The sequence below is a fragment of the Vanrija albida genome (assembly GCF_041260175.1).
Source record: "Vanrija albida strain AlHP1 chromosome Unknown contig_1, whole genome shotgun sequence".
NCBI classification, from domain to species: domain Eukaryota; kingdom Fungi; phylum Basidiomycota; class Tremellomycetes; order Trichosporonales; family Trichosporonaceae; genus Vanrija; species Vanrija albida.
The window spans coordinates 312926-333749 of NW_027191420.1; the positions used below are offsets into that span (position 1 = coordinate 312926).

General features: G+C 62.7%; 7 protein-coding genes across 7 annotated transcripts; 2 read left to right on the forward strand and 5 right to left on the reverse strand.

Moving 5' to 3' along the window:
• Positions 1–1679: 1679 nt before the first annotated feature.
• On the reverse strand, positions 1680–2521 carry Q8F55_000154 (uncharacterized protein; the record flags this gene model as incomplete). The annotated part of the gene is made up of 2 exons (XM_069348809.1): positions 1680–2431; positions 2470–2521. 2 exons carry the CDS (start codon positions 2519–2521, stop codon positions 1680–1682), a joined length of 804 nt encoding a protein of 267 aa, XP_069212353.1.
• Positions 2522–2819: 298 nt separating this feature from the next.
• On the reverse strand, positions 2820–6547 carry Q8F55_000155 (uncharacterized protein; the record flags this gene model as incomplete). Its single annotated transcript, XM_069348810.1, has 5 exons — positions 2820–3113; positions 3357–3781; positions 4340–4931; positions 5494–6425; positions 6463–6547. 5 exons carry the CDS (start codon positions 6545–6547, stop codon positions 2820–2822), a joined length of 2328 nt encoding a protein of 775 aa, XP_069212354.1.
• A 429-nt stretch (positions 6548–6976) lies between these two features.
• On the reverse strand, positions 6977–8922 carry STL1 (sugar transporter-like protein; the record flags this gene model as incomplete). Its single annotated transcript, XM_069348811.1, has 2 exons — positions 6977–8625; positions 8781–8922. 2 exons carry the CDS (start codon positions 8920–8922, stop codon positions 6977–6979), a joined length of 1791 nt encoding a protein of 596 aa, XP_069212355.1.
• Positions 8923–10422: 1500 nt separating this feature from the next.
• Positions 10423–12879, reverse strand: Q8F55_000157 (uncharacterized protein; the record flags this gene model as incomplete). The annotated part of the gene is made up of 4 exons (XM_069348812.1): positions 10423–10450; positions 10502–10646; positions 10682–12142; positions 12177–12879. 4 exons carry the CDS (start codon positions 12877–12879, stop codon positions 10423–10425), a joined length of 2337 nt encoding a protein of 778 aa, XP_069212356.1.
• Positions 12880–13757: 878 nt separating this feature from the next.
• On the forward strand, positions 13758–15512 carry Q8F55_000158 (uncharacterized protein; the record flags this gene model as incomplete). The annotated part of the gene is made up of 6 exons (XM_069348813.1): positions 13758–13871; positions 13908–14134; positions 14173–14218; positions 14255–15067; positions 15104–15373; positions 15411–15512. The coding sequence occupies 6 exons, from the start codon at positions 13758–13760 to the stop codon at positions 15510–15512; spliced, it is 1572 nt and encodes a 523-aa protein (XP_069212357.1).
• Positions 15513–16879: 1367 nt separating this feature from the next.
• Positions 16880–19044, forward strand: Q8F55_000159 (uncharacterized protein; the record flags this gene model as incomplete). The annotated part of the gene is made up of 3 exons (XM_069348814.1): positions 16880–17104; positions 17143–17297; positions 17415–19044. 3 exons carry the CDS (start codon positions 16880–16882, stop codon positions 19042–19044), a joined length of 2010 nt encoding a protein of 669 aa, XP_069212358.1.
• A 361-nt stretch (positions 19045–19405) lies between these two features.
• Positions 19406–20696, reverse strand: GLE2 (RNA export factor gle2; the record flags this gene model as incomplete). Its single annotated transcript, XM_069348815.1, has 6 exons — positions 19406–19635; positions 19676–19869; positions 19910–20196; positions 20234–20407; positions 20445–20537; positions 20574–20696. The coding sequence occupies 6 exons, from the start codon at positions 20694–20696 to the stop codon at positions 19406–19408; spliced, it is 1101 nt and encodes a 366-aa protein (XP_069212359.1).
• Positions 20697–20824: the final 128 nt, after the last annotated feature.

The window sequence follows — 20824 nt, forward strand, 5'->3', positions numbered from 1 at the left end:
GGGCAACGGTCGTGATATCAGCGGACTGGTGGGCAATGCCGCGATACATCTTATACATGTATCCAGCACCACCTCGCCTCCCCCAGACCCAGCAGCACTCTCGTCCATACCTCGACACTCCGATGGCATGGAGAGTCGGCAGAGCCCTCGGTGCGCTCGATCGTCATCCGCCGGCTCGCTGCACAGCATCACCATGCGGGCGGCCTTGGCGCTCGGTACCGGCTCGGTGCCGGTCGGCGTGCAGAGCGGGTCGTAGACGCGCCTTCCGCCCTCACCAGCAACGTGCATGCCGCATGCCGAGTGAGCCGAGGCCCCGGCACCTTCATCCTGTGCTGGGGCGTGCAGGGCCCAAGGTCCGAGAGAATGACGCGCTGGGGGCTGCTCTGGCGAGCCGAAAAACTGAGGACGCCGAGATCGGCGGCACCCCCGCTCCAGCACGACCTCGCCAACCTCGCTCGTCCCGCCCCGCGATCGCCGGAGCGGAGTGAGCACCAGCACAAGACATCAGTTTGCCGCCCGATAGCGCGTGGGCCGCGCCGCAGCCGCGGGTGCGATGCATTCAAGCGAAGAGGTGCGGACCGACACGCCGGAGTGGATCCTTGGCGTCCTTGCCCGCTCACCGCCCTTGATCAGATCAGTATCTTGCCCGCTTGCCCGCTGCAAACGATCTCAGTGCGAGTCTCCTGAACGCTGTACACGCCGACACCGGGGTACTCAGCCGCAGCCGCTCGGTGGCCGGCGCCGAGGGGTGCGCCAAGCCGTGGGGGAGTGGGGGTGGCTCGCTGGCGTAGCATAGCAAAATGAAATCGAGGCAGTCTCAGGGACTGGCGTCCGCGGGCCAATGTGGCACTACTGTATCACCACCGTCATGCCACCGCAGCCTCTCGCTCTGTCGAGGAGGTGTGGGCAGAAGGATACGGCGAGGGGGATGTGGGGCATTCAGGTAGTGAATGGATCCTAGGGGATGCTGGTTCTGAGTTTCCACAGAAATCCGCCTCCGGTTTTCACAGTCTTCGACGAGTATCAGCAAAAATCGTGGCGCTTCTGAACATTGTCCGCTGTGATCCCACTCTTGCTGCATCGATCAGAGGCCGATATGCTGGAGGTAGCACTGCCAAGCTTGTGGGAGTTGAAGCTGTGCGGATTAGCCCTTCGGGATGAGCGTCCACACCGGCCGGCCTAGGGCGGAACCCGTGTCGGCAGCTCGCTGCTCCCCGGGGTGCTATTCCAATGCCGGTCGGTAAGCGTGGACTCTGCTCCCAACAGTCCAAGACGCAGACATGCGTACTATGTAGTGTCTACAACATCGTCATCACCGTTATCTTCCTCATCGCCGTCATCCTCATCACTGTCCTCACCTTCATCCTCGTCGTCCTGGTCCTCACCCTCGTCCTCATCCTCGTCATCCTCATCCCCATCCTCATCTTCGTCCTCGTCATCCTCATCCTCATCCTCGTCATCCTGATCCTCGTCATCCTCATCCTCGTCATCCTCATCCTCGTCATCGTCCTCGTCCTCAGAATCAGGAGGCGGCGGTGGGGTGTAGCCATGCAACATGAATCCCTCGCTCACAAGCCACTCCTCCATTGCTGCTCCAAAGCCAACGCCCTTGAGTCGCTTGAGAGCGCCAGCCCGCACACCCAGGTGTGCCGGGTCAAATGCGAGCTCCTTCGCTCGCTTCAGCTGAGGGGCACCGAGCGATGACCCCGCAAAGTCCATGACCATGGAGGCCCTGGACGACGAGGCGAGCGGTAGACCACTTCGCCGAAAGCCATAATCCCGAGGACGGTGAGGTGGGCAGCCTTGAGGTTCTGTCGACGGGAGGCGAGGAGTTCGGTGATCTCGCCAAAGTAGGCCTCGGCTTCGCCCACCACAAGGTTGTTCTTCACCTTCCGGCACTTGTCCCAACATGTGCACCGGAGCCGGCACCGCGCGCTTCCAGACATACAGAATGTGACCAGGGTGGTTCGCTTCTCCATGGCAGTGAGGAGGCCGGACAGGCAAAAGCCCCAGTCATCGGAACTGTATGGCTCCCTGCTGTACATCCCGAACGCGTGGATAGGGGGTGCGCCTGGGGAGGAGAGTGACTTGCTGGACATGTCGTATGGACAACCTTGGAAGTACGTCAGAGGGTTTCGGAGCCTGTAGAAGATGGCGGAATGGCAGTTCCAGGGCTTCAAATCAAGCTCGCTAAGGTTGAGGCTGTTGATCGTGGCCAGTACTGCTTCGAGCGCACCAATGCCAGCCGCGTCGTCGTTGCTTTGGCGGACGTGGACGGTCACTTCATGGGTGCCACGCTTCTCGCTGTAGCGAACGTCCTCATTGGCGCTGGCCAGGTCTCGTATGGCATCCACAATCTCCTCTAAGGGCGGAGCGGTTTTGGCAAGCGTGGATAGTGTTTTGCGCCTCTTGGACCGGAAGGCGTACGTTCCTGCCGTCGTCAGCGCTTCAGTCACTGCCGAGACTAACCCCTCCTCACGCCATCGTCACCGAGTTCCGGAGATTGGTATTTGATCGCCATGGGGACCGAGTAACGAGGGAGTAAGTGTTCAACTTCAGGTCCGGCTGGGAGGAATGGGTTAATGACGCTGGGATACATCGCTGGTATTGTTTATAAAGTGGGCCAAGGTTTGTCACGTGGCAAAGGTGTTGCAAGAGGCACGATGCGACCCAGTAAGGCTGGGTCTTTGCATTACAGCCGGTTCAGCTGCGGGTTCCACACCCCGCTCGTCCCAGAAGACGAAGCAGAAGTTTTATCTACCTACATGCACAGTGTCCTCACCCTCTGTAACGGTGGTAGCAGGGGAGAAGAGATGTAACTACAATACGAACCCCTCGCTCACGAGCCACTCCTCGAAAGCGGGGCTGAACTCGTCGGCTCCTTTGAAATCTTTGAGGGCGCGTGCACGTAGGGACAGGTGTGTCGGGTCGAAAGCGAGTTCCTTGGCGCGCTTCACCTTCCCGTGGCTCAGCGTCGCCTCCTCGCTCGCGAAGTCGATGATCATCTCGGCCACCTCTCGCGGCAGGGCTGGCCCTCCATTGAGGGGTGAGCGGTGAACCACCTCGCCGAAAGCCAAGATGCCGAGCACCGCAACGTGGGCGGCCTTTAGCTTCTGCCGACGGGATGCCAGGCAAGCAGCGATCCCGTTAAATCTGGACAGGCTATCCCCCTTTTCATTCCGTCTCCAGCTGTGTCTGCGCCGGAATTCGTCCCAATCGTCCCAACAGGCACATCGGAGGGCGCAACGAGCTCGGCGCGGTCGGAAACAGAACGTTACCAGCGTGTTGCAAGCGTGAATGAAGGCTGACCAACGATAGAGACTTGGGAGTGTGGGACTGCCATTCGCATGGCCCACCAGCTCGAATGCGTGGAGACCTGGACTGTCTGAGGACACCAGCGACCTAAAGTAGATGTTGCCACCGGTCATTCGAAGAAGTCGGAGGGGAACCCGGAGCCGGTAGAAGACGGCATTGTGCGGGTTATCGCGCCACTCAGACATATCCGCGGTTCTCTTAATTTCGAGCTCTGTGATGTTGAGGCTGTTGAACGTAGCCAGTAGAGCTTCGAAGGCATCAATCGAAAGCTTGTGGTCGCTCATCGTTCGCCCGCGAACTGTGACCCGAACTTCGAAGGTCTCCCCCCACTGCGTGTGGCGGACCATTTCAGTCGTGCTTGTAAGGTCGCGTAGGGCCTGCACAATATCTTCAAAGGGCGGCTCGGGCTTGGGGAGTGAGGACAGCATCTTGCGCTTGCGCCTCTTGAACCGGAACGAGTAGGTTCCTGCGGCCCTCAGCAAGGAGATAGCCACTGACACCAACCAGGGCAGACATGATCAAGCGGGGGTGGGCGACGTTTTCGCGCCATAGGGGGAGAGTGGGCGAATGCAACAATAGATGCGGCTCGTCGGTTGTTTATGTAGCCTTGTCCACCTGGGTTGTGACTTGTCACGTGCGAAGGATGCTGCAAGGTTACGGCATGATGCGACCCAGTTCAGGTCTTGGCGTTGGAGGCTGTGCAGCTTTCGGCCATCCCAGACCTCACTCGTCCACGGACGAAGAGGCAGAATCGGTGCCTGATGTGTCCTCAGCCTCAACAGCTTTGGCAGGCGGCAGTGGGGCGGGCCTTGGTGCGGTGGAAGGCGGCGGCAGTGGCGCGGTGCCCGGTGGCGGAGGGGTATACAACACGAACCCTTCGCTCACCAGCCACTCCTCGAAAGCCGCGCTGAACTCATCCCCTTCGAATTCCTTGAGTGCACGTGCCCGCATTCCAAGTGTGTCGGGTCGAAAGCGAGTTCCTTGACGCGTTTCACCTGTCCGCGGCTAAGCGATGCGCTCGCACCCGCAACGTCGATGACCATCTCCGCCACCTCTCGCGGAAGAGCGGCCGGTCCGCCGGGGGCTGAGCGGTGGGCTTCGCCGAAAGCCATGATGCCCAGGACGGCGACGTGCGCAGTCTTGAGCCTCTGCCGACGGGACGAGAGCACCGCAGCATACTTGTCAACAATCTTCCGCCACCGTCCCTCTTCCGGTTCTTCGCTCCAGCGCAGCTCGTCCCAACATGAACAATGGGGGTAGCGCCCTCCCGGGTGGAGCCCGATACAAAAGACGACCAGGCTTGGGCAGCGTTCTATCGTGGGGAACCAATGGTTGATCAAGTACGCGTCGCCGCGGGAGAGACGCTCCCACAACTCGAACGAGTGGAGGCCTGGCACGTCGGGGGGTGGGACCCACATGGATATGACGCCAACGGGCCCTCGAACGTGCCGCAGAGTCCGGATCCGGTAGAGGGAGGGGTGAATTGTGTATGCGTTGTTCTCCAAGGTGAACTCTGTGAGGTTGAGGTTGTTGAACATGGCCATTAGGGCATTGAAGGCGCTGACTGAAGGCTCGTGGCCGGTCCCAACCGAGGCTTTCACCGTGAAGATCCCACGCTTTTTACTCAGTGTGGTACGGACACTGTTTGCGGTGTTGGGAAAATCGTGCACTGCGTCCATGATCTCTTGATAGGTCGGTCCGACATTGGTGAGTGAAGACAGCGTTTTACGCTCCTTGAAAAACTTGAAACCATATCGTCCTGCCGCCATCAGCCATAAGAATCCTGCGGAGACCTACCACCCGGGACATGATCGGGAGGGGGAGAAGGCCCTGTACGAGGAGGAGGCGGCCTTCCCATGGTAGTGAACTGGCGACACTACGCTGGACTGCAAGATCGGTTGCCTGCGGTGATCGGTGCACCTTTGAGCTGAGGAACAGTGGGCGAATGAAGCAACAGATGGGCCTCATGAGATGTTTATCTAGTCTGGTTGAAGTGGCGAAGTGGCCGTTTGCGTCACGTGTGTGTCATACATTCCAAGGTCATGTAAGTACGTAACGGCGCAACCCAGTTCCTCACACATCGCTCGCCCCATACGATGAAACAGAACTGGTGTCTACAGTGCCCTCGGCTGGTGGCCGTGGAGGCGGAGGGCTGTATAACACGAACCCTTCACCCACAAGCCACTCCTCCATGGCCACGTCAAACTTGACCCCTTCGAGGTCCTTAAGCGCCCCCGCCCGCTCTCGCAGGCCCAAATGTGTTGGGTCGAATGCGAGCTCCTGGGCACGCTTCGACTGCTTAGGGCCGAGCAACGTCCCTGCCGCAAAGTCCAGGACCATTTCGACCACTTCTACCGGCAGAGGGGTCGATTCGGCAGCGGTTGAGCGGAGTACTTCGCCAAATGCCATAATCCCAAGGACCGCGACGTGGACGGCCTTGAGCCTCTGCCGTCGGGACGAGAGAAGCGCAGCAATCTCGTCAAACTTGGCCCGGTCGTACTTATTGAATTCTTCGCCCCACCCGTCCCTGAACCGGTACTCGTCCCAGCACGTGCACCGAGGCTCGCACCTGGTCCGGTAGGGCATGGCACTCCGGAAACAGAACGAGACCAGGCTGGGGTTGCGCTTAATCGCGGACAGCCATTCTCTTAGAATCCAGGTGCCCATTCCGGAGGGAGTTAGAGACTCGACCTCGAAGGTATGGAAACCCGGGGCGCCTGAGGAGGACAGATCATGGACGATACGGTGTGGCCCTCGCACCTGCCGCAGAGGGTTCTGAAGCCGGTAGAAGACGGCGTCACAGCGATTCGGGTATTGGCACCCCCTGGTATCCCGGATCTCAAGCTCTTTAACGTTGAGGTCGTTGAACGTGACCATTAGAGCATTGAAGGCGCTAAGCGAAGCTTCGTGGTCGCTCGAATGAATGTCTTGAACTCTGGTCCTCACTTCGAGTTCACGAGACTCGTAGGTGATTTCGAGGCGTTGCTGCATCTCTGGCGTCTTGCAGAGTTCACGCATGGCGCACACAACCTCCTTGAAGGTCGGCTCAACTTTGGCAAGCGCTGACAGTGTCTTGCGCTTGCGCTTCTTAAATTTGAAGCAGTATGGCCCTGTCGCCGTCAGCATTCAGACAGTTCGTGGGCTCACCAAACGGCACATCATCGGGGGGATGTTGCTTTCGCTTTGGTGGTGGACCACGGTAGTTTCGAAGGTGGGGAGGCACGGGTGTCATGGCAACGGAGTGGCGAAACACCGCAAGCTCCGCGGTTGCTGGTTGGTGCACAGTATGAAACCGAGGGAGAGTGGATAAATGCAACAGGAGATGCTGTCTCGCGGGCTGTTTATGTAGACTGTGGAAGTCGGTGGCGGTTAATGTCACGTGCAGGACGCGTCACAACATTACGGCACATGGATCTTGGCGCAGAGTTTCAGGCATCTGACGTGTGTAGTGAAGCTTCCGAGTTGATCAGGCAGACGCAGCCCGTTGCTGAGCATTGACGAGCTTCGTGTTGCCTGTGGGTTGTTGTTAGTGAGTCAAAACATGGGCCAAAACATGTGGCACCGCCTCGCCGATGTTCAATCGCAATTACTGCATCCATCTAGAATCAATCTATACAGGGGCGCAGCCCATCTAATACGATACAGTGGACAAGCAGCGGGCTTACTTGTCGGTGTTGTCAACCGAGCCGACACGGGTCTGGGCCGGCGAGTTGTTGTCATCAGACGACTCCTCAATGTGGGCCTTCTCGTGTCCGACGTCCGAGGCGGCGGGGATGCTCGTGTCGACGGCGCCGGCCTCGAGGCCACTGTCGCCGCCGTGGATGTCGTAGCGGTCTGTGAGGATCTGGATCTGCTTGTCCGAGAGCTTGGGCACCTCGGCGGCGATCTTGACGACGCGCTTGTTGGCAAAGTGGGCCTGGGCGTAGAGCACGTCGATCTCCTCGAGGGTGCGGCCGGCCGTCTCGGGGTACCAGAGGTAGATGAAGGGGAGGAAGATGATGTTGGCGGCGAAGAAGAGGAAGAAGGTCCAGTGGCCGATGGACGCGACCATGGTGGGGAGCACCTGAACGACAAGGAAGTTGGACAGCCAGTTGGTCATGGTCGAGATGGCGTTGGCCTCGGTACGGACGGCCATGGCGTTGAGCTCGGCGGGGTAGAGCCAGGGGAGGGGGAGCCAGGTTGCGCCGAAGAAGGCGATGAAGAGATAGAGTCCAACGGCGCCGCCCTTGGGGGCGAGGGCCTCCCAGTTGCCATCGGCGTCCTTGGGCAGCGAGCGGTTGGGGAAGAGACAGGCCCAGGTGATGAGCATGGCACCGCCCTGGCCGACAGTGCCGATGAGGAAGAGGTTGCGGCGGCCGACGCGCTCAACAAGCACGAAGGAGAGGAAGGCGAAGAGCATGTAGATGACGGCGAGGACACCGCCGAGGATAAGGGGGAGCTTGCCGGTGAGCTTGATCGACTTCTCGAAGAGGATGGTCGAGTAGTAGATGACGGCGTTGCAGCCTCCAATCTGCTGGAAGAGCTGGGTCGAGGCGCCGACGAGCGCGCGGACACGGTGGTTCTGCTTGCCGCCCTTGAGGATGTCCGACTTCTTGTTGGAGGCAGCGTTGGCCTGGGCCTCGATCGAGGACGCCATCTGCTCCTTCTCGATCAGGGCACCCTCGTCGGTCGGCGACTCGGCGCGGAGGGCAGCGAGGACGCGGAGCGCCTCATCAGGGTATCCCTTTGCCATGAGCCAGCGAGGGGACTCGGGGAGGACCATGACACCGGCAACGACGATGAGGGCGAAGAAGATCTGGAAGGCGATGGGGAAGCGCCAGTTGACCGACGAGTCGACGTACGACAGGCCAAAGTCCATCCAGTAGGCGATAACGGTTCCGACGGCGACGGTAGAGCCCTCGAGACAGATGAGGAAGCCACGGTTGTGCGCCTTGGACGTCTCGGCGATCCACGAGGGGATCGTGGCAGTGTTGGCACCGTTACCCAGGCCGGTGATGACACGGCCGATGATGAACTGGACGAAGCCGCCGACGCTGCCGCGCTTGGGGTCGCCCGGGCCGAAGGCCGTAACAGTGATGATGGTGCCGATGATCATGACGATACAGCCGAGGAGCATCATGCGGCGACGGCCGAGGCGGTCACCGAAGAAGTAGGCGAACATGGCGCCGAAGAAGCAGCCGACCTCGTAGCAGGCCGTGACCGATCCCTGGATGGTCGAGTGGTACACGTCGTTGGCGCCGTGCGTCTTGGTAGCCGGGAACTCGTTGTTGAAGGTCTCAGCGCCGATGATACCGGACATAAGGCCCTGGTCTGCAGTCTGTCAGCCGAGTCACTTGGTGCCGCCGCCACGAGAGATGATGGCGCGCTCGCTTCCTTCCAACATCGCTCGCTTTCCTTCCTTCCTTCCAACATCGCTCGCTTCCTTCCAACATCTCTCGCTGTCCTCTGCGTACACGTCTACGTACCATACCCGAACAAACTGAACCCGCAGGTTCCGGTAGCGACGATGGCGACGAGGAGGGCCTGGCCGTTGAGGCCGCCGTACTTGACGAGTCCGCCGGCGGCGGTGCGCTCGCGTGCGAGGTCGTTGTTTGGTCCGAATCCCATGGTGTGTGAGGGGATGTGAGTTGGAGGGGACTCTTCTGCTCGCCCGTACTCTTATATATGCTGCGACATGCGTCGGACAGCTCGCAGCTAGCTCGCGGGTAGGCAACAAACACGCCCGACCCCGTTCGCTTCCCCCGCCTCCCCTTCCCCTCCCCCGCGACCAGGGCCGCAGCGCTAGTGCCGCCCCCGCGCGCGCCGCTGACCCCGAGGCTGGCGTGCTGCGACCTGTTTCGCTCAGACGAGACGGGTCACTGAAAAGTTTTGTCCCTGCTGTTTGAGCGTAGCGCAGTGTTGTGACAGGCGGTAGTAGCAGGCAGTCAGTCGCCACTGGCCACTGGCCTCTTCGCCACCGTCGCACTAGGTCGCCTAAGTCGGCCCTACTCAGGGCCGGGGGCTGCCGGGTGGCCGATAGTGAATGCTGCTGACAAGTAAGTGCCTGCTGCGTGCGCGCTTGGGTAGGTAGAGCAACGGGCAAAACCTTCACATGCCATGACATCACACTGTCCACATGGGTCCATGTGTCCAGGGTGCCACAATTCGCCACAACCGCCCGCGTTACCCCCCCTGCCGCCGGCCCAGGGAACACCCCTCCTGGCACTAGAAAAAGAGGTCAGACCACACCTCGGCTTTCAAGCAGTCCAAGCCCAACCCCCTGCGTATCATCGGTGTCTTGGCCCTGCGTGTTCCCAATGCGTGCACAAGTGTGACGCTGCGCAGTGCCTAAGCCACCGACGCAACCGCCGTCATCGTGGGGATGGGGGGGGGGAGGCAAAGCGCACAGATACTCCGCCCCGGCGGCGGCGGACCGACCCGCCCGTACCCCCGCCCCGGCGGATTAAACGGCTTTGCGCCGCGTCTGGTTGGCGGAGGCGGGGTGAGGGATTATTCTGGCACTGTGGGCTATCCTCGGCCGCGTCGTCATCCCAGGCCGCTTGGCGGGCCGACTTGGGACCGCTGCCTTGGCACTGGAATCGATCCGGCGCGGGTGGTGGGCAAGTAGACTGTCGCTGGAGTGGGTAGTCGGTCACTGGAGTGTGCTGCTGGTGGCGATATCGCGGCGATACGATTCACTCGTCGGACGTACTGCCCCAGGCGTCGTCGGACTAACTGCCCCAGGCCGGGGTAGGACGGCGAAACACGCAGATTCTACGATCAAAAATGCTACGTTCTCGAAACTGCTGACTACGGCGCGTCGGTCCCCTCGCCGGGCCCTCTCCCACGAGTGCGGCGGGAGCACCATACGTCCAGGTACTATCAAAGCGGCGCCACCTACGTACGCACTCCACCTGTGCTGGAGTGTGAAGTCGGTGACAGGAGTGGGTCACCGCCTCGATGGTACACGATATCGCGGCGATGGCAGTCACTTCGGCGGACTAACTGCCCACGTTTCGTCGGACTAAATGCCAAAGCCCGGCGTATGACGTCGAAACACTCGCATCTACGATCAAAATGCTACAGCCACCTACGTATCGAGCACCCCCACGTTCTTGAGGCTGTTAACTACTGCGTGTCGGTCCCCTCGTTCCCACTGGTGGGGTCGGAGCACCAAACACCCAGGTACTATCAACACGCCACCTACGTACGGAACCGCTCGAGGTTCTTGAGCCGGCTCCACTTCTGCGCGTCGGTCCCCTCGCCGCGCCGGCCCAGCTCGGCGCCACCCCGGCCCGCCCACAGCCCCGACGAGCCAGGCTCCCTCCCATCAACGATGAACGGGTGCGCCTCTGCCTGTCAGCAACCTCCAACCCACGCCACGCACCAGTGTTGAACACAAACTCGTCGAGCGAGAGCACGTCCGGCGCGCTCTGCAGCAAAAAGTGGTACTTGAACGTCTCGGCCAGCACAAAGCTCTCCATGTTGTCGTCTGGGCGAGCGGGCGCCCGCACCGCGTCCTGCACGCTCGCCATGCCGCCCGGTGCGCGCGCCGCCGCCGCCCAGGACGTGAACATCCGCCAGCCGCGCTCTTGCCACTTCTTGTCCCCCGTCAGCCGGTACATGTAGAACACGGACTCGATCGTCTCTGGCCGGCCGATGTAGCGCGAACTCGACGACTTGACGCCTGGCGGCTGGCCTTGCAGGTGGCGGTAGTACTTGATCGGCTCGTGTTGCGCTGTTGCCGAGTCTCCGGCGCTGGCACTGTCCATGTTCGCCTGCTGCCGCACGGCGTCGTACCGCTCGCCTCCGGTCGTCATGAGCTTTTCGCGGGAGGTGTCGGCCGGAGTGTAGAATGTCACCGCTTCGGGCTGGACGCCTGTCCCTGTCGCCTGTGAGACCCAGAAACACGTCGATGTGAGGCGCTCGCCATCTTCCATGTCTTGGGTACGGCCGAGGAGCCGCGCTCCGAGGCCGAGCATGCCGCCGGCGAAGCAGGTTAAATGCTCGAGGTTGTACTCGAGCGGCTGGCGCCATGCCCGTTTACCGATCAGGAGCAGCTGCGCGTCGAGTCCCGGCACGGCGACGTCGCCGAACAGCGTTTTCCTCGCCGCGTCGATGCTCGCGGCATACAGGTCGGTGTACAAGCTCGCCACGGCGCGTCCCGACAGAAGCTGCCCCATCTTGATCAGGTACTCATAGTACGAGTCTGCGAGCCCCCCGAAAGAATACACGCCATACAGCCCGCCCTTCGTATCAGGCGAAAAGTTGCCCGTAACCAGCGGCGGGTGGTTCGACTGGACTGCCGGCCCCTGCTTGATGAACTCTGTAGCGCGGTGGGTTAGGTCGAACCACTTCTGGTCCTTCGTAATCAGACTGAGTCGCGAGAACTCGAGGGACATAGATCCGGCTTCGGCAAGCGAGACACTGCCGGCCCAGTACGAGCTCTTGTGCCCTGGATCGATGCGGGACGCGGGCAAGCCCGAGGCGGTGTCAAAGGAGCGTGCGAGGATCGTTGCGAGGTCGAGGGCGCGCTCGAGCATGAGCTCGTCGCCCGTCAAGTCGTACGCGGATATCAGGCCACCGAGGTACCGGATATTGGTCTCAAACGTGGGTACTTGCACAAACGCCCGCGGCACAGACACATTGGCAGCTGTTCGGTATGCGGCCGACCAGTCCTGCCCCTGAAGCCAGTGAAAGTTGAGCTTGTTAACGTGGGCGCGGCAGAGGTCGTACTCGCCCTCCAGGCCCATGAGGAGGAGCGTGTCGAGCGTGTCGATGATGGTGGCCCCCCACTGGTTGAATGGGTCCGAGGGGGCCCTCGACACGGGGCGCACCTCGTCGTGGCCTGCCATTAGTACCGCTCGAGCCCTGCCACTTACCCCACGCATGGTCCTTGTACGCCTGCCACGAGTGCACAAATCCGCGGCGCACGGCATCGCGACGAGCCTCCCTCACCGCCTTCTCCGCCTCACTCTCGTGTGCGCCGTCAAAGCCGACCCACTGGACCCGCTGCGGGCCTTCCCCCGCCTTCTCCCAGAGATCAGGTGCCTGCCAGGTCGCGGAAAAGGCGTCGGGTGGGATGGTGATGTCCGGCACGACTCGCTCGGCGGCGTCCTCGTCGACAGCTAGCGAGATGTTGCCCTCTAGCGCCGGGGGAAACGCCGAGGTCGTTGGAGGTGGCACCAGATGCGTCGCGGTGTCAATGTCGCCAAACACGTCGGCCGGAGCAACGACCGCGTTCGAGTCGAGCGGGGCTACGGGCCTGTGGACGCCGGGGTAGAAGTGGTCGCCGTTCTCGTCGACGACGTACCTCGCGCCCTTGAGACGCCAGGTCACTTGGCCGTCGTCGGCGAGCTCGAGCCCGGGGTTGGCACGCAGCACGTCGCCACGGTCAAAGACCACGTCAAGGGTCTCGTCGACGCCGTCGAGCGGCCTGTTGCCGGGAAATGTGCGGTCGTAGCTGCCACGAGGCCAGAGGAGCAGCGAGACCGCGAGCAATAAAGCCAGCCCGAGCAGCGCCTTGAACCGCCTCGGGAGGCGCACGAGCATCCTATGCCCCTCGAGATCGCGATATCCCGCCATTGCTGTTCGTTGTTGTCGTCCCAGCTCAGCCCAGCCAGAGGCCCGTTTTATACCCCGTCCGACGTAGCGCCGACGCGCTCGAGCCTGCCTCTGGGGAACAAAGCGCAGATTGCGGTGCGGATATCGGTGGAATGATATACCGGGTGTAAGCGAGCGGGAACTAGGTGGTCATGCGAGCAGAGGCGGTGTGCGGTCGTGCGAGAGATGGTTGGCCGCTGGCGGGGTGATGAGGTTTGCGCGAGTCTTGGCGTGTGTGCTGCGAACGGCGGTTAGGTGGCGTCGGACGATGTGGGCAGGGGGTTAGAATGTTCAGGGTGGGATAGTGGGCCTTTGTTAGTTTGGACCATGTCGGCGGGGGTGGGGGGTGCGACGGGGTGCAGCGTTAGCGAGGGTACAGGGGATGACTGCAGAGGGCTTGTCAGAGTGAAGAGATAGAGACGAGGTGGTTCGGGATATGAGATGAGGGGACACTGTCCAGAATGGACAATGACAACACAGGAACGTCACGTCAATCCAAGGTTTTTTTCCCGGTCGTCTGCCGGATCGCCGGTCTTCGTTAACTTGAAATCAGACAAAGGCCGCCCTCGAGCGAGTAAAGTCGCACGCGTATAGTAGAGTAAAGGCCAGACTCGGATATTGCCAAGATGCATACAGCGCAAGCGAGCTGCTGTGCTTTAAAAAGACGTCGTTCGGCGACTCCGGCGACTGTACTTGTTCAAAGTCGGCCGTCAATCTCGCCAATCGCTCTCCTTGGCCGGCATTCGGCCTCGTCCGGTGGGGCCTGGCGGGTCTGACTCGGCTCCTCTTCATCCTCGACCTCGCCTCGACATCTCATTATTTTTCAATAACAACGACTCTGCATCGATAACCTCGCTAGCATGAGCACGCGCGCACGCTCGCCCTCGCCGCCAAGCGACCCCCGCAAGCGCCCCAAGACGTTCACCGGGTGCTTTCTCTGCCGCAAGCGCAAGGTCAAGTGCGGCGAGGAGCGCGTGAGTAATCCAACATCTACACTTGCTAACCACCAGCCGCAATGCCACAACTGCACCCGCCGGCCGGGGAGAGTGTGCTCCTACCCCGGCGACACTGTCGACTCGCCCGCGCCCTCGACCCCTGCGTCCGTCCTGCTGCTCGAAGCGCCGCGCCACCCCGCAGCAGCGCGCGCGCCGTACCTCTCCCAGGCGGACCAGGCGCAGATCCGGGGCCGCATGGTCGCTGGCCTGCTGGCGTCCGAGCTCCCGGCCGAGCTGGTCCAGTACGTTTCGTTGCCCGCTACTACCAAGCTGACCCCAGGCCGTACGGCACGCGCTCCGACATTGCCGACACATTAATAGGCAAGGTGAGTACCGGCCCCGGTGAGCGGCGCTCACCCCAGCTCCTCGGCGCGTTCGAGTTCGCGCCGCGCGAAATGATCCAGTACCACGCGCTCGTGCTCCGGCGCAACTTTGACGACCTGGACGTGGACCCCGAGTCGCGGCTCGTGTGCTCGACGATCGCGCTCTTCGCCGCCGGCGGGGTGCGCGCCGCCCCGCCCCCGGCGAGCGGGCTAGCCTCCCTCCACGACGAGTACCTCCACAAGGTGCGCGCAAAGATGCACCTCCCCGTGCCGGCGACGGGCAAGCTCGCGAGCGCGAGCGTCACGCTCTTCCTCAACCAGCTGCTCGAGCGCGTGCCGGGCAAGTGGCGGGATCAGGTGCGCGTCAACGTCGACTGGAGCATGGCGCGCGGCGGGCCGGGCTGGGTGCTGGGCGTGACGCCCCCGATTACGGGGTATACTGGCGAGCGGCGGCTCGCCAACGGGTTTGCCAGCCCGCTCGCGCTCATGCTCAGCGCCGACTTTAACGCGATTTTGTCGGTCCTCGCGAGCCTCATCGACGGCAGCCTCCCGACCCACCTCATCTCGGCGCCCCAGGAGGCCTGGCCGCTCGAGGCGCGCGAGCTGCAGATGAAGATCGTACCAGCGCTGCCCGACTTCTTCGAGACCATGCTCGGTATGCCGCGTATCCTGCTGCTGCCCCTCGCGCGGGCGGTCGCTCTCGTGTCCCGCAGCAGCGCGGTCGAGGGCCAGCCGCTCAGCGTGAGGGAGCAGCTCGAGCACGACGTCGCGGCGCTGCGCCTCGAGCTGGAAGCTATCTGGCCGGCGCGGCTGGCCTCCCGGCCCGACGTGAGGAGAGTGCAGTACGGTGCTGTGAGTGTGCGTTGGTTTCTCTCCTGACCTCTTCAGCGGATATGGCGCCTGGCGATCCTCATCCTCCTCGCACAGCAGGCGCAGGGCTTCGCGACGACGAGCACCGACCTCGGCGACAACGTCGCACGCTTCGTCGAGCTGTGTACCGAGGCTGCGGCCGATCTCGGGCACCTCACTGGCTGGCTCTGGCCCCTGGTGATCACGGGCTGCGCGGCCGAGGGCGCCCACCGCGCCTCGCTCCGCGCCCTCCTCCCGCTCGCGCGCAGCCCCATTGGCGACCGCGACAACTCAGACATTGCGATGCGGGTGGGTGCAGCTGTGCGCGCGTTGCTGACCGACTCAGATTCTCGACCGCGTCCACGCCCACCGTGATGCCGGGGACGCAGCGTACCACGTCCGCGAGGCGGTGAGGGACGACCCGGGGGTCGACCTCGTGCTGTTGTAGGCGAGACGAGGGCGAGTGCGGACGAGTTCCATCTCCCCCTACCTGGCAAGCTGGCCCGCGGCGTGCTCAGTTGGCCTGTATCCCCCTCGGGTTGCGCTCGAGGCGGCCGACTCCGCACACCTTGTACACTTGTCCTCTATCCCCACGGCCCATGGTGGGCCACAGCGGGTGGCCCCACCCGCCAAGGAGAGCTGCGCGCCACGCCAATGTCCAGACCGTACTGGCGCCGGCGCCACGGCGCAAGCGGTGCAGGCGGGGCGATGCTGCCGGAGATCACGACAGTCCGGCCCGGCGCGGTGCGGGGCCGTTCGTCGACGGCGTCTGCGCACATTCCAACGCTCGCCAGGTGCTGCGGGCAACGCGACGGGCAACCGGCACTGTCCGTCGTCGGGCCTTGCATGCTGCTGTCGGCCGCATGCACCTTGCAAGGACACTCTCTATGCACGTCATGCATCGTTGTAGCTTCTCGTCTTGTCCGCGGGCCCGTCCGCCGTAGCTATTTATTCCGTGGCTACGTGGGCGTGGCGCGTCGTCGTCGGCGCCGAGTCGCCCTCGTCGTCGTCCGTTATGTCCGTCTGGGAGAAGACGAGTAGTCGCTGTGGCAGTGGCAGCGCACAGTGCCATGCATGCCCCCGAGTTGCCCGCGTTCGCTGCATGCACGCCTGTTGCACTTTCCGCGCTCGGAGCGACCTTTGCACAGCATAAGGAAAGAGCGCGATGCCGAGCAAGATGCGGGACAGTGCCGAGAAAACAAGGGGCCGGCGGCAACAGAGTGGCGCGGCAGGCTGGCTGCCTGGCTTCCTGCGCTCTCGGCGGCCGGTCGGCGTCGCTCGCCGGCGGCGTGGCGGCGGCGGCGCTGCAGCGGCGACGGCGGCAGCGCCAAGGGCCAGGAAAAAAACTAACAAAGGGACGAGGTGACACTCGTCACTGTTTACTCTGCCTCTCTCGCTTCGGGCATCGGCAGCGAGCAAGCAGCGGCGACGGACGAGACGGACGATGCATGCAGAGGTGCCTGCACTGCATTGCTTGGGAGTGGTGGCTGCGGTGCCTTGTTCATCGACGAGTGCCGTGCCAGCCGTGCCGCACATTGCGTCGTCTCTTTATTAACCGCGGCGCTCGGCCCACACATCTTGCACCGACTTGGATCTCATCTCGACACCACTGTCCACCTCGCACTCGCCCACCTTCTCTACTTCTCATTCACCGCCCGCCTCGCATCGGCGACGACAGCGCAAACGACAACGTCGACCCACCCCGCCCCTCTTTAAACAAACAGCGCGCGCCCTTTGCCCCATCCCTCGTCCCATTCCCCATTCCTCGGCTTCTTCAAAGCCCACTCACGCGACCAAGCGACCACTAGCACAACAATGAAGTTCCTCGCCGCCGCCGTCGCGGCCGCGGCCCTCCTCTCCCCCGCCCGCGCCGACATTCGCGAAGAGGCGCAGGCCGCCCTCGCTGCCGAGGTCGACGCCGCGCTCGCCGCCCACCCCGAGCCGGCTGGCCTCGACCGCCGCGCAGACACAAAGCCGACCTTCCAGCCGTGGCAGGTCGCCTGCCCCGCCGACCTCAAGCTCGTGCGCGAGGCTGCAGGGGTGCGTCGAAGCAGAAAATAGCATTCACTGACGCACAGGGCATCAGCGACGGCGAGAAGGCGTACCTCGCCCAACGCTCGGCGCAGATCAACACCGCCGTCAACAACATGATGGCGGCGGCCGGGCTCCCAGCGCCGCCGCGCACGCCCGTCATCGGCCTCGCGCTCTCGGGCGGCGGATACCGTGCGATGATGTGAGTTTGCTGCGTCGCCCCGTCGGGGTGGGCTTGGCGTGGGTTGTTGTTTGGTCCCACGACCCAGCGCCCCCCCACAGGCGTCGTCGCCCCCGTGCCTCGCTGATATCGTCGCAGTAACGGCCTCGGCATGACCATGGCCACTATGAACCAGTCGGACGAGGCCAAGAACTCGGGCGTCGGCGGCTGGATCGACGCCGTCTCGTACATGGCCGGCCTGTCGGGCGGCTCCTGGGCGACCGGCAGCTTCGTCGCAAACGGCGGCCCGCTCCCCACCGACCTCGTCACCAACGTATGGAACCTCGAGTCCAACCTCGTCGCGCCGGCCGACGGCAAGGTCAAGTTCTACTCGCAGCTCCTGACCGAGGTCAACGCGAAGAAGGCGCTCGGCTTCCCCACCCAGATTACAGACTACTGGGCCCTCGCGCTCGGCGAGCACCTCCTCCCGCCCAAGTACCGCCTCGGCCAGATCCCCGGCCCCAACCTCACCATTGACGAGCTCCCCAACGCCGTCCCTGCGCTGCAGACGCAGAACGCCCAGCTCCCCATCCCCATCATCATTGCCGCCCAGCGCAAGATCAACACGTCCATCATCATCGAGAACGCCACCTACTTCGAGTTCAACCCCTTCGAGTTTGGCTCGTGGGCCATCGGCCTCGACGGCCAGAAGACGCCGGGATACTTCACCCCCGTGCAGTACATGGGCACGGCGGCCAACAATGGCGCTCCGGCCAACACGAGCTCGTGCTGGAACGGCTACGACCAGCTCTCGTTTGCCATGGGCACCTCGTCGACCCTCTTCAACTATGCCATTGTGCAGCTCGGCAAGAGCAACGACACGAGCGGCGGCGGCCTCATCTCGTCCATTCTCGGCGACATCTCCAAGGACAAGAACGACATTTCGCAGATCCCCAACCCCTTCGCAAACTACACCAGCCCCAACTTCATCAACCCCAACGCCAACGACCAGTACCTCGAGCTCGTTGACGGCGGCGAGACCAACCAGAACGTGCCCCTCGAGCCGCTCCTCATGCCCGCGCGCAACGTCGACGCCATCCTCGCGTTCGACAACTCGGCCGACACCGACTACTCGTGGCCCAACGGATCGTCGCTCTGGACGACGTACAACCGCGCCGCCGGACAGAACGCCGGTATCCGCATGCCCCCCGTGCCCAGCACCAACGGCTTCGTCAACGGCGGCCTGAACCAGCGCCCCGTCTTCTTCGGCTGCAACAACACGGACACGCCCATCGTCATCTACGTGCCCAACTACCCGTGGTCGTTCTACTCCAACTCGTCGACCTTCACCCTCGCCTACGAGAACGCGACGGCCCTCGCCCAGATGGAGTCGACGATGCGCGCCCTCACCCTTAACGGCACCGTCCCCACCTGGCCCAAGTGCCTCGCGTGCGCGCTCACCGACCGCTCGTTCGGCTACACTGCTGCCAACCGCACGGCCGAGTGCGCCGAGTGCTTCAACACGTGGTGCTGGAACGGCGTCGACGACTCGTCCGTGCCTTCGGCAAAGTACGAGCCCCTCATGGCCAAGACGCCCACCTTCCTCGTCCAGAACAACCTCACCTCGGCTGCCCAGACGAGCGGTGTCTCCGCCGCTGAGGCCACAAAGACCGGCAAGAAGGACAACGCCGGCCGCCGCACCGTCAACGTCGGCGCTGGCGCTAGCGCCGCTGCTGCTGTCGCGACCGTCTTTGGCGTCGTCGTTGGTGCCTCGGCCCTCCTGCTGTAAACGGCGTGATAGCTAGCTAGCCACATCCCCCTCCCACCTCGTCCCCTCCTTAGACAAAACACGCTGTTTCCCCACACCGCCAGCGGCTGGCCACCAGGCCTCGCCCGTACTGTACAATAGACATCTAGTGGATGCATCTGTGAAGAAGTATTGAGGGTGTGGGTGTTTTGCCACGGGCTGTGTTGGAGCTTGCCAATCGTTTCCCGCCCTCACCCCGCACCGCACTCTACATATCATATGCATCTGGCTATCAAATAGCATCTGGCCATCAAGTGGCCCACCGCATCTCGCAGCACGCACCACTCCGGCCGAGACGCGCTACAAAAGTCTGCTCTGGCAGCCTCGCCTACGCCCGCTCCCCCTACTTCTTCTTTTTGCTGACCTCGTCGAGCTTGACCGAATGGAGCATGATCTTGGTTGGGTTCGAGCCGGCGGGGGGCACGCCCTGGTGGCCCTTTGACCAGTCGTACGAGAAGGCGTACGCGAGGATTTCGCAGTTGTGGTTGAACGACGACGAGACGATGGGCACGCCCCACTGCGGTGTTGGCCGCGCGTCGGGGTCGCCGTTGCCGAGCTCCTTGGCACTGAAGGCTGCGCTTGTCAGTATAAAACCCGACGGGATGCCACCCACCCTTGAGCTTTGTCCGGGCCATGCCGTCCCAGAAGGTGAGCGAGCCGTCGCCGCCGCCGGTACAGAACGTGCCCTGGATCTTGTGGAACGTGATCGTGTTGATGGCAAAGACATTCTGCGAGCCCGAGACAGCTGGAGGACCCATGCTGCCCGTTGGGATCTCGGTACGGTGGCACTTGAACGAGAAGTTCTTCCTGGACATTGTCAGCCTCACGATGCAGACGGCAAACCTACTTCTCGTCAACCTGGTGCGCGTACTGGATGCCGACACGGCCCTCGATAGACCCGACAGCGTAGCCGTCTCCGCCGACAGCTGCGGGGAAGCACGAAATAACGCGCGTTTGCCACTTGAGCGGCGACTCGACGTTACGGTAGCGCTGGAACGGGTTGTTGAGGTCGTAGATGTGGATCTGTCTGTCGGCTGTTCCCACCACGGCAATCTTGTCCGTCGCGTCCATGGCGTACGCACGATCGCTCAGCTGGAGCACGTTGATGGGTTGCGGCTGCCGCGTGTCCCAGTACTGCAGCGTCAGCCCACTACTCGTCGACACCACCCACCTTCAGCGCCTTGTCCCAGCCGGCGGTGATGAGAATCGACGAGCCGTTGACCTCGACAGACTCGACACACTTGACCGGCGCATCGTGGCCGGCGACCTGCTGCTTCTGGCCCGTCGTCACGTCGTACATGTAGACGGCGTTGTCGCACCCCGATGAGAACAGATGCGAGCCGCTCTGGAAAGGTCAGCCATCGCTTGGATGATTGACGCACCTTGTTCCACGAGAGATCGAGAACAGGCGCCTCGTGTGCGTAACTAGCCTTGGGCTCCGACTGCCCCGCGCTGTTGACGTTGTACAGGTAGACCTAGGGGATCAGCGTAGTTGCAGACGACACACCAACATTCTTGTCCCAGCTGGCAACGGCGAGGATGTCCTGTGTGGGCGAGAACGAGATCTTGGACACCGAGTCGGGTGGGGGAGACACGAGCTCCATGTCCCGCTGCACTGGCCGGAACGAGTTCATCGTGGTGGGGCGGGAGGCGAGGGGGATGGGGAGGCGGGTCGCTCGAGAAGGAAGGCGGTGTTGGGTCGGCGAGAGGCAGCTCTCTCGTCCGCTCTTGCTGCTGGCTTGCTGTTTGTCACACTCGTAGA